Here is a 19,335-nt window from a genome sequence, read left to right as displayed (position 1 = left end):
AGCATGGCCTACAGAGCAAGTTCCAGGACAGCCAGGACTACACAGAGAAACCCTGTTTCAACCAAAAGAAGAAATAGGATGAGGAAAAGGGAATCATGGGTTGTGCCTATAATCCTAGCACCTGGGAGGCTGGGACAGCAGGCTGCCATGAGTTCCAAGCTAGCTCGTGCTACATAGTGAGTGTCAGGTTTGCCTGGGCTACAGTGATAACATGTCTTTAAAAGCCAAAAAGAAGAGAATCTAAACAACATAGTGAGACACCAATTTAAAAACAAACACAACTTCTGGATATGACAATGCAGGTCTGCAGTCCTACCACTTGGAGGGCTGAAGCTCAAGAGTTGTGAATTCAGGGCCAGCCTAGGCTGCAAAGTGAGATCCTGCTCCTCTCAAAACAAATAATAACAAAATAGTAATTTTAAAGGAAGCTTTAATAAATAAAAGACGGAAACTTCCAGAAGAGCAGGTAATTTGAATTCTACCTCAGAAATTTTTTTTTTAATGGACTTCTGTTTGTGAGATCAATTATTTCCTCCTATTAGTCCCATTAAGTACATTCAAATGCCGCCGTCATTATGTGTAAGAACATACACAAAAGGTCTGGGAATGCAGCTCACTATTTGCTTAGACTACATGAAGGCCTGGATTTGATGCCCAGCAAGCGTAAAACCAAGCATGGTTGTATATGCCCACCTAGGAATAGGAAGTAAATCCTTTTCTTAATCCTAGGAGGTAGAGGCCAAAGAGTTGGAAGTTCAAGGCTTTCCATGGCTACATAGCACAGCAAGTTTGAGTCTAGTCTGGGATACAGAAGACTCAAAAAAAAAAGAAAAAAAAAAAAAAAAACCCAAATAACAAAAATACCCCAACCTTACTAAAGACCATGAAACCATACAAAGGAAAGTCAGTAGTTACAGAATGAAAGTAAACATTGGGGAAGAAAGCTGACAACGAGAGGAGCTGAATGATATCTGGAGGAAATATGTTGTTATAATAATTTGTATGCAATACACTTTACTCACCCAGCTCATAACTTGAAGAAATCTCTGTGGATAGAAAGTATTTTCCATATCTAATAAAGTAAGGTAAGACTGAACTGCATAGAGTCTTAATTGTTGATCTTCTGTTTCATCATCAAAACCTACAAAGAAATTGCAATACCAGTTTGGTTTCCACTCACTTGCCAATGACTGTAATAAAAAATGACTGTAATTTCTTTACCAACCTTCTGCTAGCAGTCTCAGGAAGTTACTGAGAATATCAGGGTGCATTACATCTCCTCCCACTGAAAACACAGCATTCATTGTCTGAATAAACCACACGTTGTCAGGAGCATATGTGTCCAGTGTTAAGAACAAATCACTTCTTCATGTCATGCACTGAAATCATCCTCTCCACAACACAATTCATGCCAGAGTGGCAGCTCAGCTCTAACTACCAAGAATGCTCTACAGCCCAGTCCTACATAAAATGTGTGCTTACTAGGCTTACACATAACAAGTAGTCAATAAACAAACATGAATAATTTGAAGAACTGAACAGGCCATCTTGGACCAACAAATACTAGAAGATTCCTACATATTTCAGAGTGGCTAAAGCTGTGGTGTGTCCATTTGAGCAAACTTTTTAACCTCTTTGTAATATCTCTGTATCAATGTATTTGACCATCCTGTTAGCTCAAAGCCACAGCACTGCCGATGGCAGAGTACATTAAACCAAGACCCAAGTTCCAAGAAACATCTTTAAAAAAAAAAAAAAAAAGCCAACACCCAAGAAGTCTACATAAGCTCTGAGACTTATGAATCAGGAATTACGAATTACTTAATTGCTGGGTCTCTAAACTCAAGTGGCTGCATCGGTACCATCATTCTCAAGTCAGTGAAGTCACAACTGAAGCAAAGGATATTTCTCAGCCAACTCGGCTATTTTGCCAACTAAATTGATGATGATATACTCTTCTTTGCTCTGATGTAAATATTCAAGCATTTTTTGTACAATAACTACTACATTCTGTGCATTTGTAATCCTGTAAAGAAGTTCCAGAGTCTATTAAGAGAAATAAAAACAGTATTACAAAACCATATGTGTGAACCCCAATAAATCTAATAAATGTGTTTATAAGTTAACTGCTCTGCTTTTGTATAAATTTTCAGGACACTCAGCTAACAAGTGACAAGGAAACGTGGATTTTGCTGAGGTTAAAGCTTGGTGGCAGAGCATTTGCCTGGAATATGAGAGGTGCTAGGTCCTATTCTCCAATGCCAAAAAATAAAAGAAGGAAACAGTCTGGGAGGCAAGGGGGGACTTGTAAGAGGTAAGTGATATGGAGGGGAAATGAGGAAACTGGGGAGGGGATCACGCCCCCCCACCCCCCCACCCCCAGGCTGGTGAAAGACAGCTTTGTTTCTACAGCTGAGAAGGGAGGGACGCATAAAATGGAGGTGCCCTTAGCATCTACACTGTGACCAAAGGGCACGGGGAGGAGGTTGCTGCCTATGGAAAGACTGATGTGTGGGCCACATATTAGAGCTGTGGCACAAGTGTGTTTTATTAAAAAGAAACCTAAAGTTAAAAAGAAAAAAGAGCAATGTAACAGTTAATGATGAGGAAACTATGTGCCGTGTTCAGCTAACTCTGTGACACACAGATGCACACTGTGTATCTGATAAAACAGATGAGCTGTACAATTTTTTTTACTACCCATGGAGTCTTTTTAATGTTTAAGCTGTTTTAAAATATTAAATACACGTGTATATGTAAATGCATTTACATGTTCTACAGAGTTCTATCAGTTTTCCTATTTAACAGTGAGTTCATTTAATAGCCAACGTAAGTTATCGTGGATTTTTAAAATATCTTTTAAGAAGTAGGGCTTATTTATTTTTGTTTTACATGTATGTGTTTTGCCTGCATGTACGTCTGTGCACCATGTGTGCCTGGTGCCAGAGCCATACAAGGGCACTGGATGCCCTGAAACTGGAGTTAATATATGAACCGCCATGTAGGTACTGAGAACCAAACCTGGGTCCTCTGTTAGAGCAGCAGATGCTCTTTTTGTTTGTTTGTTTGTTTTTTGTTTTTTATTTTTCGAGACAGGGTTTCTCTGTATAGCCTTGGCTATACAGAACTCAGAAATCCGCCTGCCTCTGCCTCCCGAGTGCTGGGACTAAAGGCGTGCGCACCACCGCCCGGCTGCAGCAGATGCTCTTAACTAAGACATCACTCAGCTCTACATTCTCTCTTCAGACTCCTCATTATAAATGCTGGGAACGGTGGCCCACGCCTTTAATCCCAGCACTCAGAAGGCAGAGGCAGGCCTCTGTGAGTTTGAGGCCAGCCTGGTCTACAAGGCAAGTTTTAGGACACCTAGGGCTATTATACAAAAACAAAAACAAACAAACAAACAAAAATCTGTCACAAACAAAGCAAAACAAAACAAATCCTCATTATGTTTTAAATCTGAAATAAACTTCTCACATTTCTGAAACAGGCTCCATATACCACTTAAAATAAAGATACAGTGATTTCACTACAAAAGAATGAACAGACTCTTTATGCAGATTCCTAAGTGGACACTGGATCAATTTAATAAAAGCCAGAACAATATTAGGCACATGAGCACAACTTTTCTTCCAAGAAGATCAAATTATCTTATAGTTCTACAGAGTTCTATCAGTTTTCCTATTTAACAGTGAGTTCATTTCATAGCCAACGTAAGTTATGTATTATACATAACTGGGGTATGTTTTATTTTATACTAATATAAGAACCCAGGACTAGAAAGTAGTTCCCATTATAGTACTTACATTAATAAGAGAAATAATAAATCAATGACTTCATATACATAACTGGATCTAAACTTTCCAGTTCATAAGTTAAGAACATTCCTGTGAGCTGGCTATGAAGACACACCTATAATCCTAGCATTTAGGGTCAGGGTCAGGGTCAGGGTCAGGGTCAGGGTCAGGGGCATCACAAGTTTGAGTCTAGCCTGTGCAAGACCCTGTCTTATAAAACAAAAATCCCAGGTTAGCAGTACTTTTTTAGAAAACAAATAACCTTCCATGAGGGACTACCTGACAGTTTACAGGGACTGAAGAAGGGGTACCAGCTTTCTTCAGTGATTAGCTACCCATGTTCATGCAAGCAATTCTATCTAATTAAACTCACATACAGACATGGTGGGAAGGAGAAATGGGGATAAGAGAGGGTAACAGGAGGTGAAAATGACTAACATTCATCATATACACCAGACAGCCGAAGAATAAAACTGAGATTTTAAAAGTAGTAAGAATTGAATAGATGCAAATGTTAAAATATTCTTGCATACATACACATCCACTGGCTATCATTTGACTCTCTCAAGAATATCAAAAAGAGTTTTTAAAACTTACCACTTTACATACGCTATTCAAAATATTTTACCTCTCTCTTTTTTTTTTAAAAAAAAAAAAAAAAAGAGATTTGATTTTTATTTATGTGGATCTGTATCTGTGTGAATATATGCCACAAGCGTGCAGGTGCCTGGAAGCCAGGAGCAGGCAGGGCACTGGCCCCCTGCAGTTGGTGGAATGGAGACTCAGCTCAGGTCCCCTAGAAGGCAGCAAGCACTCTGAACTGCTGAGTCATCTCTCAGCCCTAATTTACCTCTCTTTTAATAATGGGATCAGGGTGGTCTAGGCATTCAATTATGGTTATCTGGTGTTGAAGAGCCAGAGAAGGATCCTGCTGGATAACATAGGTAAGAGCCTTCAGTCCTAGAAATAAAGACCACATTATAGTTCAACGACCTACAACACATACCCAACAAATTTCAAAAACTCTCTCTCCAATTTCCATCATAAGAACCTTACCTAAATATTTGAGGTTTATTTTAGGTGACAGAACAAATTTTCCAATGCACTTGGCAGCCTTCTCAAGTAATTCTGATTTAGGATAAATAGAATAGATTGTGTGTACGCATTCAAACAGAATAGCTAAAGAAAGAAAATTGAAAAATGACAGATATATTTAAGTACAATAGAAGAACAAATTTGTGTAGAATTTATAATAAACTTAACTGAAGATACATTTTAGTCTAAAATCTTATTTATAAAATATTTATAAAAAAATCTTTATTTTCATGCTTATATAGTTATTTGGGTTAAGTTAACAAAGTTCAACTTAAAGAAAATCTTATCACCAGCAAAAACATAATTATGTATTTACTTATACAAGTATGTACTGAACACCTGCAGGCCAGAAATGGTGTTGGCACTAGGGATACAACAGTGAATAAAACAGATAAACCCTGCCCATAATCAAATGTACATATTAAAATACATCATTACTTCTGTATAAACAGGTCTTCCCAACACTCCCTGAATACTTTAAAATGATGTATGTTCAACCACTTACACAGCAATCATTCTAGTGTGCACAGCCATTTATTTCAAGAGTACAGGAGTCACTATTTAAGAATCTTCTGTCTACTTCTTTAAATATAATCTTTAATATATAGAGCAGGCTACTGTATGTCTTGAAAATGTTCAAATTTAAGTTTCTGATAAAACAATAACTGCAAAGAGAATACAACTCCCTTCAAATTCACTTAAACAACGTGAGCTAATGTGTTTTGCCATGTAAGATCACTGAGGCTAAGATGGTGGCTCAGTGACGAAGGGCTTGCTGGGTTGAAACCCCTGATGCCCACATGGTCATAAAGATCTGTAACTCCAGGAAAGAGGTGGAGACAAGAGGAGGCTCGCTGACCAGCCACTCTAACCGGGAAGTGAGTTCCAGGTTCAGTTTAGAGACCTGGTCTCAAAACTGAAGATAAAGAAAGGGGCTGGGAAGATAGCTTAGAGGTTAAGAATGGTCTAAGGACCAGAGTTCAGTTCCCAGCACCCATACTGGGTAGGTCCCAGCTCCAGGGGAATTTGATGCTCAATTCTGGCCTCTGAGAGTGTGCACACACACACACACACACACACAGTGGGGGCTGGAGAGATGGCTCAGGGGTTAAGAGCACTGGCTGTTCTTCCTAAAGACCCAGATTCAATTCCCAACACCCATATGGCAGCTCGCAACTGTCTGTAACTCCAGCTCCAAGAGATTCAACACCCTGCCACAGATAAATGAAGGAAAACACCAATTAATATAAAAATAGAAATAAACAAACAAGCAAACAAATAAAAATCAGGTGAATAATGACAAGATGACATGAAAAGTCAACCTCAGACCTCCACATCTGCACACAAGAAAGGAAAGAACACACAGGTGCATATGCACGCATGCATACACAAGAACTATTAAGACATCAGTAAGTAATATAAGGCCTTGCAATAACAGCATCTGAAAGGAGACATAAAGCCAAAATGTGGTTGTGGTGCATGCCTATAATACCAGCATCCCAGATTGAACACATAGGAAGCTCAGGCCAACCAGGAAGACACAGTAAAACTCTGCTACAAAACAAAAATAAATGAAGAAAAGACAAGGGAAAATGTGAGACACCGAACAGCACAGAATAAGTAAAGTGCATCAAGTGGCAACGGAATCCCTTCATCCCCTGCAGCCACCAAACATCTGTATTATGCATGCTTGTGAGACACTCAACACCCAACCAGCAGAATCTCACGCTAGACGCTAACATCAATTAATGCACAGATATTCTGCAGGAAAAGAGTTCATAAACATCTTCCATAACTGACTAAACTAAATCAGAATTTGAACTGCTATTCAAGAAGGGAGCTGATTAACATTAAATACTACACAGTAAGAGAACCTAAAGACACTGACTGTATACATATAGATGACGTACTTTGTATCGATTCACTGCCCACAACTCATACCCAGACTATTTTTGAAGCCTATGAACTAAAAATGATTGTTATATTTTACAAGGGTTTAAAACAAAAAGGGAGAGGAAGGGGGCAAGATGGGTCAGTGGGTGAAGCACTTGCCACACAAGCTTAGTGACCTGAATTTGGTTCCCAGGGCCTACATGGTAGGAGAGGAGAACAAACTCTACTAAGTTGTTCTCTGACTTCCACAGGCAAGATATGGATTGTAAGCATTTTATGGGTATACACGCGTAGACAACAGGAAGAAATGAAGATTTTTTTTTTTTTAAGGAGACTATGCAATATAACCTATGTAAAAACCATGGTAGTGCATGCTTATAATCCCAGCATTGAAAGGGAGCTAGGAACATCAAGAGTTCAAGGTCATGTTCAGCTATGTAGGGATATGAAGGTAGCATAGGCTCTGTGAGATTCTGTTTCAGAAGGAAGGAAGGAAGGAAGGAAGGAAGGAAGAAAGGAAGGAAGGAAGGGAGGAAGGGAGGGAGGAAGGGAGGGAAGGAAGGAAAAAAATCCATGTGATTTGACAAATCTAAAATATTTATTATAGTCACTATTTGAAAAAAAAACTTGAACCCTCAACTATTATAACAATCCTAAGTAAGATTTAAAATATTGTTTTTCTATAACTAATTTTTTTCTTGCCATTCTGAACTTTCCCAGTATCAAATGTGTTTTACAAACAAACAAAAAAAAAAAAAAAACCTTGTTGTCCATATAAACTCTAAATTTTATACTTAGACATTCATGAGATAACTGGGATATCAGTATAGAAACTATTAATTCTTTGACATCTGTACTTAGGCATAATTAAGTTGGAAATTATTTTGATAGATTTTTCTTTCTTTTCTTTTTGGGGGGTATGGCACAGGGTCTCATATACTCCAGGCTGACCTTGAACCCACTATATAGTAAAGGATTACCTTGAACCTCAAGGGTCCTCTTGTCAACTCCCACACCCTACTGCCCACGTGCTAGGATCACAGCAGTGGCCTACACTTTACACCCAGAATTTCATGCATGCTAGGCAGGTACTCTAGCAACTTTAAAATTTTATTTTCCCACCTAGAACTCTCTAATACTACACAAGTCTAAATATACACTCCTAACTCAAAGAACACCCATTATACAATACTACCCTTCCCTTCTCTGCTGGGGTAAAACCAAAAAGTGCTTCTGCCAGTTTCTAAGATTAAAAATGCACCAGCACCAAAGAGATGGCTAGTGGGTGAAGGCGCCTGCCACAAATCCTGGCAGCTGGAGTTCGATTACTGAAACAAGCATGTAGGTGGAGAGAGCCACATCACAAAGTTGTGCTCCAATTCTACATGTAAAGCTACACATAAAATCATACATACAAACAAATACTTGAACGTTCAATAATAAAGCATTATACATTGTTTACTCAATAACAATCTAAGTCCTAATCCAAATACCAAGAATAAATTACTCAATTAAAAATTGTAGCATTTTAATATCCGTGACACTAATTTTAACTTTGATATTTTAGGTTGGATTATACTCAAGCAAAATTCAGAGCTCTTTAGATGAGATTGTCAAAGACAGAAGGATGCCTAGCACACACTGGTCAGCCAGCCTCATCTAATCTGCAAGCCCCTGGTCCCAGTGTCTCAGAAAGTAGACTGTACACATGCATGTGTACCTACTTGCGTATCTATATTCACACACACAAAGCCATTATTTCAAATTACTACTATTTTCAGTGCTTACATTAACCCAACTATCCATCTTAAAATTAAAGCACAAAAAAATGTCTTTGGAATGTATGGTATTCTAACACATACTTAGCTCCAACACTGAAAAGCACTATTAGTCATTAAGAAAACATGGTCATCTTTTACCTACCATAAGTGATATTGTGATTTAACTCGGCTCTTCGTAAGGATTCATCAAGAACATCATACATTAATTCACTTGTCCTGTTTAAGAGATATTTTATTTGCGGGAGAATTATAGTATTCTAACCCAACAAAACAGTTTTTCAAACTTCTCTCTCTTTAAAACTGAGGATCTACAGAAGACAAGTGAAAAAAAATTCATTTTACAGTAAAGTTATACAAATTTTAACATCAAAAGAACTCATTTGGTCTTTTCATGAGACAAACTTCCTACTTTACCAATAGGGACTAATAGGTCAATAAACACTGCCCCGGTCTGCTCCTAGTTTACAGGCCAGGTTGTTATTACTGCCCATGACCTCTTATAATTGTATTTGCAACAAAGTATTTCTGTTTTAAGTTACAAAATTAATATTTCACATATCTAGATTATTTCAGATAGTATATTAATTTATCAACTAGCTTGTTTATAAAAAAAAATTCCAATTCTAGTTTTTTCCTGAAGAGCAACTAGGTTCTTTACTAAGAAAAATTTAATTTCCACTTATATTAAAAATAAACAAACTACTCATGTTTTATGGTCACTGATTACAGTGACAGTTAATTGGGTAGACACAGATACTTTTAAAAATTAAAAACCAAAGCCCAGTGGTGATAATGGTGCACAGTTTTAATCCCAGCACTCAAAAAGCAAAAGCAGGCAGTCTCTGTGAGTTCAAGGCCAGCTTGGTCTACAGAGCAAGTTTCAGAACATCCAGGGCTACAAAGAACAAACTCTGTCTCAAAAAAATGAAAATTCTTAAAGAAAAACCCGTCAATTTGAAGTAGGTGTACTTTGATTTTCTCTAGACAGAAGTATAAATATATAATGATAATCCAGGATAATACTCTAAATTTGTCATTTTATTAAGTATGTCTTCTACTACAGCAGAACACTCAATCCTTCTACAAAATTCAATAATACTATACCTAGATTATAGTGTGATTTTCCAACTTTACAAACAGAAAGAAACCTCATGAAAGATGGAAACATTTATAGACATGGTTGAGCTAAATATTAATAACCTAAGATGCAAAGTGCTAGAAAACACAAAAGAATATTCAAATAAATATAAAACATTTTCCTAAGATTTTAAATTACTTTATAATCATGTTAAAAAGTAAATATTTTTACTTTGCCACATTAAGCTCTTAATAGTGTTGTATGAATTATAAATAGTATATATTTAAAAATACTTCTAAAAATCATTTTAAATTTATGTGTACAGATGTTTTCTTCTCTTGTATGTCTGTTGTACCACATGTATTCCTGGTGCCTAGAGGCAAGAAGAGGGTTTTGGAGTTACAGACAGCTGTGAACTGCCACAAGGGTGCTGAGAACCAAATTTAGGACTTCTGTAAGAGCAGTAAGTGCTCTTAACCTTTGAGCAATCTCTTCAGCAAAATCTTCCATGATTTATTAACATAGAATAAAGATTTATTAACATAGAATGTCACAGTTGGCTTAGCAAAGGAGAAAACATTCTAATTGTCTAACTCTATGAGTTTGACTCTACATATCTGTTCAATTTCTTCTAGTTACCATTTGACTGAGTCACCTGAGGGTAAATAGTGTCTTCCTCATCTTTTTATCTTTGGATATATTCTCTAAGTTTATCCATGAAAGGAAAAACAACAAAATTAGTATAAAAAAAAAACTTACTAAATATCCTTGAAATTATTTCCTGAGAACACATAGTAGACCTTTTATAGACCAGGGAAGTATAATACAATAACATAAAATTAGTCATTTTCAGGGAGAATTCCAATAACCTTGCAGCAGAGCTCCATGGTGTAATCGGCTGGGATTATATACACTCAGTTAGAACTGGTGAGGACTCAGACAGGAGGATGCTGACACAAAGCTGATGAGGCACCTTGAAAAGCAACACCCTGAAAGCTGGTCCCTCTGGAAGGCTAAGTAAAGCACTGATGTACCCACTGTATAACATAAATGCCAGAACACCAACAAATATTTTCTTAGGACAGAAAGATCCTTGCTCTCAAACAAACTGTTTGAACTTGCCCTCAAAAACTTCAGAAAACACTTTAAAACAAAAATAGTAGTGAACTGGGCATGGAAGTTACAGGGTGGTGTCCAGGAACTCAGGGTGGAGGTGGGATGATCAGAAGTTCAAGGTTCTCCTTAGCTACATAGTGAGTTTGAGGCAGCCTGGAATCCATGAGACTATCTTTTGAAAGAGCATAAAAAGCAAGAATTATAAGGCATATGTAAATAAATGATGTAGGAATGGAAACATCTGGCGTTGGACTGTGGTGGTTTGAATGAGAATGGCTACAAAGGGCTCATACACTTGAATACTTCATCTCCAGTATGTGGGATGTTTGGAAAGACTATGAGGTGTCACCTTTTTGGAGGAGGTGTCTCTGGAGTGGGCTTCTCAGTTTTCAAAAAAAAAAAAAAAAAAAAAGCCCATGCTATTCCCAGTTAGTGCTCTTCTCTTCCTCCTGCTTGTAAATCAGGTGTAAGCTCCCAGCTACTTCTCCAGTGCCTGCCTGCCTGGCTGCCTGCTGCCATGATTCCTGCTATGATGATCATGGACTCTACTACCCTCTGGAGCTGAGAGCCCCCCAAATTAAATTCCTTTACTTATAAGTTGCCTTGGTCATGGTACTTTTCAGTGGTACCAGGGCATGCGCTATTGCTGTGACAAGTCTGATCATGCTGGTTTGGTTTGGTTTTGTTGTTTATTTTTGTTTTTTGAGACGTGGAAAACTTTGGGACTCTGGACTAAGAAAGCTGCTGAACATATAAGCAGTGCTCAATGGGCTGTGCTACTAACACTTGGAAGACACTGGTGCTGAGGGCAATGTGGACAGTGGAGACCCATCTCAGAGGTTTCAGATGGGGGCAACATCAGCAACTGTGAGAGACCAAGCCGGGAAGAATCAGGTAAAAGACATGGCTGATTTGTGCCTTGTCTCGGGATCTGCCTGAGGCTAGACTGAAGGGTTTTGGACTAATATTGTCAGTAAAGGAGATTCAAGACAGCCCAGTACTGACTGCCACATGGGTATTAGTGACCACTCTCATGCAGATCTACAACAAAAAGGAGCAAGCCAGGAAGCACTACTACTCCATGACCTCTCTATCAGCTCCTGCCTCCCAGCTTGAGTTCCTGCTCTAACTGCTATAAACCCTTTCCTCCCCAAGTTGCTTTCAGTCACAGTAAGAGAATCCCTATGACATATATGATTCTTAGAATTAAAAAAGTCTGTTGTTTTGAAAAGTGTGACAAAAATTGTACACACACAAGCACACCCACACCCCTATCTCCAAGTGGTGCACTAGCTAAGACAGCTATAGGCCTGATGCAGCCAAAAGGCTATTTTTAGTTTGATGGCTTTATTTTCAGTATTAAGACCTAGCATTTGGGGGCTGGAGACATGGCTCAGCAGTTAATAGCACTGGCTGCTCTTCCAGAGGATCTGAGTTCAATTCCCAGCATCCACATAGCAGCTAACAACTCTGCAACTCCTGTTCCAGGGGATCCCTCATACAAATATATATGCAGGCATAACACCAATGTACATAAAAAATAAGGAAATTATTGGGCTGGAGAGCTGGCTCAGCAGTTAAGAGCATGACTGCTCTTCCAGAGGTCCTGAGTTCAATTCCCAGCAACTACATGGTGGCTCACAACCATCTGTAATGGGATCTGATGCCTTCTTCTGGAGTATCTGAAGACAACAACAATGTACTCACATACATTAAAAAAAAAAAATCATAATATATAAATAAATAAATAAATAAATCTTTAAAAAAATAAGAAAATTATTTTAAAAAAAGAAAGAAATGAAATGAAATGAAACTAGCATTTGGGATAAGAGAGCTGGCTCAGGGATTATTAGGGTCAGAGGACCAAGGGTTCAGTTCCCTGCACCCACATGGCTGCTCACTTCCTCCTGTGACTCCAATTCTAGGGGAATCTGGTTCCTTTTTTGGCTTCTGTGGACATCAGGCCCACATGTGGTGCTCAGATGTGTGTGCAGGCAAAACACCAACACACATAAGAAGTTTTAAAAATTAAAAAACTACCATTTAATTGAAGCCTTAACAGGACAAGAAAATTAGCGTAAGAACATACAGGATGAGTAAGGTGTGAAAAACTTCAACTCCTACAGCATCTGCCCCATTATCCCACTCCCAATTGCAGTCCCTCCCAAGACCACTGACCTCTCTAACAAAATGAATTGGGTGGCATCGGGAATTGAATGAGGGTGGATTTTCTTCTAACTTTTCTTACTACCTGTACTTTATTCCTTTTGTACTGAAAAAAATGCATTCTATTTGCTGTTTACATTAACTTTATTTTAAATTCCTACCATGAAAAAATGTAAAGCTATACAAAATGTTAAAGCTATGGGAAGAACCGTGTAGGTCCATGCCCTCATTACCTCACTTCCACAGCTGAGTCATGTGTGAGTCACGGTAGACAACTGTGTCTACCCCCTACGTGTAAAGGTTATTTTGAAGTAAATTCTAGAATAATGTATCCTTAGGCATAAATATTCGTAAGTATTTCAAAATCAAATACATTTATACAAGACAAGAATGTTTTAGACAGACACAGATATTCACAGTTCATTTGTAATATAAGTGTGTGTGTGTATGTGTGTATATACATACAGTCACAATTCCTTAATGTCCAATTTGTTATCAAATTATCAATTAACATCATAGATTTTCCTTGAAGAGGATCCAAATAAGACTCATTTTTTTTTTTTTTTAACATTTAGTTGACTGTTTTGTGTATACATGTACACATGTGTGTATATGTGTGTGGACACACAGACTGTCACCCATGTGGAGGTGAGGGAACAACTTAAAGAGCTAGTTCTGTCCTACCATTATGTGAGTTCTAGAGACTGAACTCAGGTCATCAGGTTTGATGGACAGCACCTTTACCTCCTCAGCAGCCATCTTGCCAGCCCAAGACCCAAACATTTTAGTTGGTTGCTAACTCTTTTAAATTTCTTTAATCTGTATATTTTCACTTTTCCTTCTTTTTTTTTTTTAATTTAATAAACAGCTACTGGCCATTTCTCCTCTTCTTCCTTTTTTTTTTTTTTTTTGTTGTTGTTGTTATTGTTGTTGTTTTTTGTTTTTTGTTTTTTTTGTTTTTTTTTTGCTTTGTTTTGTTTATGTTTTCAAGGCAGGGTTTCTCTGTATAACCCTGGACATTCTAGAACTCGCTCTGTAGACTAGGCTAGCCTAGAATTCAGAGATTTGCCTGCCTCTGCTTCCCAAGTACTGAGATAAAAGTCATTTATCTTTTTTTATTTTTATTTTATGTGTATTGGTATTTTGCCTGCACGTATGTCTGTGTGAGGATATTGGATCCCCTGGAACTGGAGCTACAGACGGTTGTGATTTGCCAGGTGGGTACTGGGAACTGAACTCTGGTCCTTTGGAAGAGCAGCCAGTTCTCTTCACACTGAGCCGTCTCTCCAGTCCTATTCTCACTCTTCAATTCTCTCTTCCATCTAATTATTGGTGAAGGTCATTTGCCTGCTGTTTCTCTCCAGCTGTATGATGGACCTAACATCCCTAATAATCCTCTTTGTGCTTCCTGTCAAATGATAACTTGCTCTAAAAGACTGCTGGACTTTAGTTAAGTTTCAGCACAACTTCCAAGAGACAATCACTGTCTTTGATATGTTGTTTGTTAATATAGATCATGAACATTATATTTTCTGTTTTTCTTTTTGTGACTTTTATGTTCTTTATTAGCATCTATTAATAATAATGGGCTTTATATTATCACTTTGCTAATATACATAATGTATTTTGGTCACATTTACCCCTCTTTATGACTATAAATGGTCAATAGTTTCTATATATTGAAAAAAATAATAATATCTAATGAAATGTGTCTGAAACTCAGGCTTTAATGTTTATAAAACTTTTTTTTTTTCTGGAACACAACTATCTTCATTAAATTATGGGCTCTCTATGGTTGTTTTCAAACTGTAACAACAGAGCTCAACGGCTACAGCAGACAGCTTGTGACCCATACCAGGTGAAACGTTTATTTCTGGCTTACTCTCTCTTCCAAGCAAGTACCATTTTACAAGAGGAGACTATGGATAAGCTGAGAATGGCCAGTCATCTGTGTTTTTACATTGGCTTGTTTACTACCAGTAAGGCAGTAAGTGCTGGAAACTTCTGGGTGACCAAGCAAAGTGATGGCATGGTGTGTCACTCTGTATCATTCTGTGACCTGGGAGGATTTACCTTTCATCGTCTTTTCCCAGCAGTCCCAGGATTCTCAAGAGCTGAATCTGTAGCCATGGTGCTGGCACACTATGGTAACTGAACTCGACTGGGAGCTTTCCTCCCACTACTTGCTTTAAAATTGTTACAAAACTCCCAGTCAAGTCTTTATATCCAGAAGAATTTTCCTGCATAAAAAAAAAATCTGTTAATAATAATGTCTTTTCTTTCTTTTTCTTTTTGAGACAAAGTCTCATATAACCCAGGGCTGACCTCAGATTTGCTATGTAACCAAGTTATTCTTTTATATCCCTCTATATATACATATAATTTTTTAAAAAAATTCATACATAAGTACTACATTTCCCTTATTTTCATCCCTCCCTGTTACCCTACCAACTCCTCCCATGTCCCTCTCCTCCTCCCTCCCAAATTTATGACTTTTTATTATCATAAATGCACAGACATACAAACATACATACATGTAAAAATCTGCTGAGTCCATTTAGAGTTGCTCACATGTATGCATGCTTAAGCTGACCACCTGTCTTACTAGACATCTTATCAGGGGCTCATCCCTGGAGAAGACTGATTCTCCCTCTCTCAGCAGCCATTAATTGCCTGTGGCTCTTCATGGGGGAGAAGGGGCTTGTGAGATTTCTCCTGTCCATAGTGGGATGTCACCTGGTATCACTGTTCAGGGTTTTAGGTGACCACACTGTTGAGCTTTCATGAGTGCAGCTCCCTGTCACACTACAGGAGAGACTATCTCACAGCAGATGTCCCAGTCTTCTGGCTCGTTCATCTTCCCACCCCTCTTCAGCATATTCCCAGAGCCTGAGGTGTAGGAGGCCTGTTGTAGATATAGCTACTGTGGTTGGGCACCCCACAGCCTGAGGTATAGGAGGCGTGTTGTAGATGTAGCTACTATGGTCAGACACCCCACAGTCAATTGTCCTCTAAATTTTGACCAGTTGTGGATTTGAAATCCTGATCTGTCTTCCATACAACTTGTATTATCAATAACTTACAAAAGTTACATTTAGAAGTAAATAATAGCATAAAATATATTTATGTATGTGTGAGTGTAGTAAATATGTGTGTGGCATATGCACAAGTATGTGCATGAGTGTGTGCCTGTGCACATGCAGAGTCCAGAGGAGGATTCTGGTATCCTTCTCTATCACCCTGCTCTATTCCCTTGAGACAGGGTTTCTTGCTGGACCTAGAACAAGACTGTCAGTCAAGAAGACCTAGAACCCTTTGTCTCTGCTTCCCTCAGCACTAGGTTATAGGCATACATGGATGGCCACACCCAGCTTTTTACATGGATGCTGGGATTTGATCTCAGGTCTTCCTGCTTGTGTACCAAGCATTCTCACCCACTGGGCCATCTCTCTAGCCTAATAATGGTATAAAATATTAATCATTTTATTAAAATATCTGAATTTTCTTCTAATTCCATAGGGATATTGTTACAATGGTAACTACTAAGCACACGCTGAAATTGCCAACTTACCTTAATCATCCTAAGGTATATATGCAAAGAGGCAGCCATGACCCCAACATCTCTGTCACAGAGTGCTTTCCGAAATTTAGTATGGATATGCTGTACTTGATTAGGGGCAATGAGGTAAAATTTGTATAATGCCAGAACTGCTTTTCTTCGTATAATCTCCCTAAGGATAAAAAATGAAATTTAAACAAGGCAACCTGGGCCATCAAGTATCTATTACTAATTATTTTATTCTAATACAACAAAGTATAAAAAAGATAAAAATCTTATTTCTGGCTAAGAAGTATGAATTCAAGAAACTGTCTTCTGTAGTGGGGGAGAGGGGGAGTTGCTGTGCACAGATCCATGTTTGTGTATGTGGAGGCCATGCACAGATGCATGTTTATGCATGTGGAGGCTAGGATGCTATCAGTATCTTACTCTATCACTTTCTACCTTCTTTTCTGAGACAGGGTCACATACTTAATCTGGAGCTTACTAGTTCAATTTACTAGACTGGCTGGCCAGAAAGCCTCGGGACCTCCCCTCCCCATCTCAGCACTGGTATTACAGGTGTATGCTGACACAGCTGGCTTTTATGAAGGTTCTAGGGATCCAAACTCGCATTCAAACTTCACAATCACACCCCAAGCACACTGGTGACTGAGCCATCTCTTCAGTCCTTTTTAAGTATAATTGTTTTATGAGACAGGGTCTCATTATATAGCCCAGGCTGGTCTCCAACTCATCATCTTCCTGCCTCAGGCTACAAAATACTACGAATACAGGTGTGGACCACTATGCCCAAAAAACCTTAACTGCTTATCAGTTATAAATTTCTCTAATTATAGAACTTTAAGTGACATGCACAGATTACTTTTGTAATTGATTAAAATAAGATAAAATGTGTAATTCTTTGATTCCATTCCTGTCTCTTTATTAGGATAAAAATGGTTTTCTATAAAAGGTAAATATCCTCCAAATATTTCTGGGATACAGAAGCACAGGAGACATGTGAGTAAAAAAATTCTACTCTTCTTCCTGGGGTTTGTTTTTAAAGCCTTGTGGTAATAAAGAGTTAAAGTGTAATGCAGTCTCACATCTGTAGATGTCTCATCTGTAGAAGATTATGTCTGGCCAACATGCAGCAAAAATGAAAAATTGATATCATACATCCTAGTTTTTAATTTCTTTGGTCATGTTTTGTTTTTGTGCTTCAGTGCTGGAGAAATACCTTAGAGAATCATACATACCAGACAAACAAAAGCCCCAAGTTCAAACCCCAGCACCCAAGGTTGGTGGCTCACAACCACCTCTAGCTCCAGGGGCATCTAATGGACACCTGCACTCATGTGCACAAACCCACATAGACACATATGAATACACAAGATTTTATATTAAAAAAAGAAGGGGATAAACATAAATATATACTGACAACTTAACAACATGCCCAGTTAGTAAAACAACAGTAAGTTCTCTCATAAGGCCCATGGCCTCCTGAGACAGGAGCTTTTGACCAGGTGTATAGTTCCAGGCAGGAATTCCCTATTCAAGACTATTCAAGGAAGCCCCTTTCCAAGACTATGGAAACCTACAACTTTGTAAACTAATTAAAATATGTAGTTTAAAAGAGAGGGCTTGAACTGCGTTACCCTGGGCAGTGGGCAGCACGTTTCCCAGAAACATGGGTTATCAGATGTGTTATCAGTCAAGAAGGTTCTAAAGGCTCCCAAACAGCACAGGCCACTGCCATTGCTCCTGTTGTCCACCATAACTACATAATACCCTGCTGATGGAGACATCACACGTTTTGGTTACAGGAATTTGTGTTTGCTTCTGTGCCCAGCTTTTTACCTGAGTGTCGGGGTCTGAGTTCAGGTCCACCGGCCTGCACAGCATGCTGCCCACTCAGCTGCCAACCCTGCCTGTGCTTGATAAATAATTTTTTTACATACAAGATTGTTCGAGAATTGAGGTTTGTTTTCTTTTCTCTTTTACAGTTTATTTCTTGTTTTAAAAAGCATACTAACATTCTAAATAATAATGCACTGTGTTTTAGCATATACAAATAGTAAACTATTAAAAAATATGGAAATGACCTGGGAACATTCCCCCTGATGGCCACCTTCCATTGTTGTTATAGTTGTTTTTGATATCTACTTTCCACACATCATGATTACCACAGTAAGGAGCTGCATCTGAAGAAGTGTCCTGATAGCCTTGACTGTTGTGGGAAGGACCCACCTAACTCTGGGCTAACTTCTGGGAGCCCAGATCAAAAGAGTGCAGCCAAAGGACAATCAGCCTGCCTTTTGCTGACGAGTCGATACGCCCTGTCGCTGCTGCTGCTTCTCTTGCTGACAGCAGAACCAGCATTTTTGAACTTTGATAGTAAACTAAGGACCAGAGGTAATCTAGGAACTTTCTGGGCTTCCAGCACCAGACTGGGACTGCTGAGGCAGCTTGCCTTTTGACAAGAGACTACAGGTTACAAGGGGGTGCCAGAGGACGGAATGTTGGACCTGACTCAGACTTTTCCCAGTTCTTGGCTCTACAAGGTAAGTAGTTTGTGAAAGTATTAACATCGGTTTTAAACAACATCTATACAGACATCATGAAAGCTTCCCCATGCTGGACGGTGGTGGCACACGCCTTTAATCCCAGCACTTGGGAGGTAGAGGCAGGTGGATTTCAATGAACATGAGTTAGCTTGTAGAAGCAGGTGGATTTCTGAGTTCAAGGCCAGCCTGGTCTACAGAGTGAGTTCCAGGACAGCCAGTGCTACACAGAGAAACCCTGTCTCGAAAAACCAAAAAAAAAAAAAAAAAAAAAATCCTGATTTGATTCAAATAATTTTAAGAA

General features: G+C 38.6%; 1 protein-coding gene across 3 annotated transcripts in view; it reads right to left on the bottom strand.

Moving 5' to 3' along the window:
- Positions 1-19,335, bottom strand: part of Ap4e1 (adaptor related protein complex 4 subunit epsilon 1) — a 68,990-nt gene that overhangs the window by 25,494 nt on the left and 24,161 nt on the right. For all 3 annotated transcript variants that reach the window (XM_034495968.2, XM_076929698.1, XM_076929699.1), the window contains 8 exons: positions 16,498-16,657; positions 15,000-15,166; positions 8,709-8,782; positions 4,854-4,976; positions 4,648-4,757; positions 1,907-2,046; positions 1,226-1,338; positions 1,023-1,141 (listed from right to left, as the gene is read on the bottom strand). In XM_034495968.2, coding sequence (XP_034351859.1) covers positions 1,023-1,141; positions 1,226-1,338; positions 1,907-2,046; positions 4,648-4,757; positions 4,854-4,976; positions 8,709-8,782; positions 15,000-15,166; positions 16,498-16,657 — 1,006 coding nt within the window. The remainder of the gene's footprint in view (positions 1-1,022; positions 1,142-1,225; positions 1,339-1,906; positions 2,047-4,647; positions 4,758-4,853; positions 4,977-8,708; positions 8,783-14,999; positions 15,167-16,497; positions 16,658-19,335) is intronic.

Source organism: Arvicanthis niloticus, chromosome 2 (genome assembly GCF_011762505.2).
Source record: "Arvicanthis niloticus isolate mArvNil1 chromosome 2, mArvNil1.pat.X, whole genome shotgun sequence".
In the NCBI taxonomy this organism is placed as follows: domain Eukaryota; kingdom Metazoa; phylum Chordata; class Mammalia; order Rodentia; family Muridae; genus Arvicanthis; species Arvicanthis niloticus.
The sequence above is the reverse complement of the archived record's forward strand: the minus strand, read 5'-3'. Positions and strand labels throughout refer to the sequence as shown.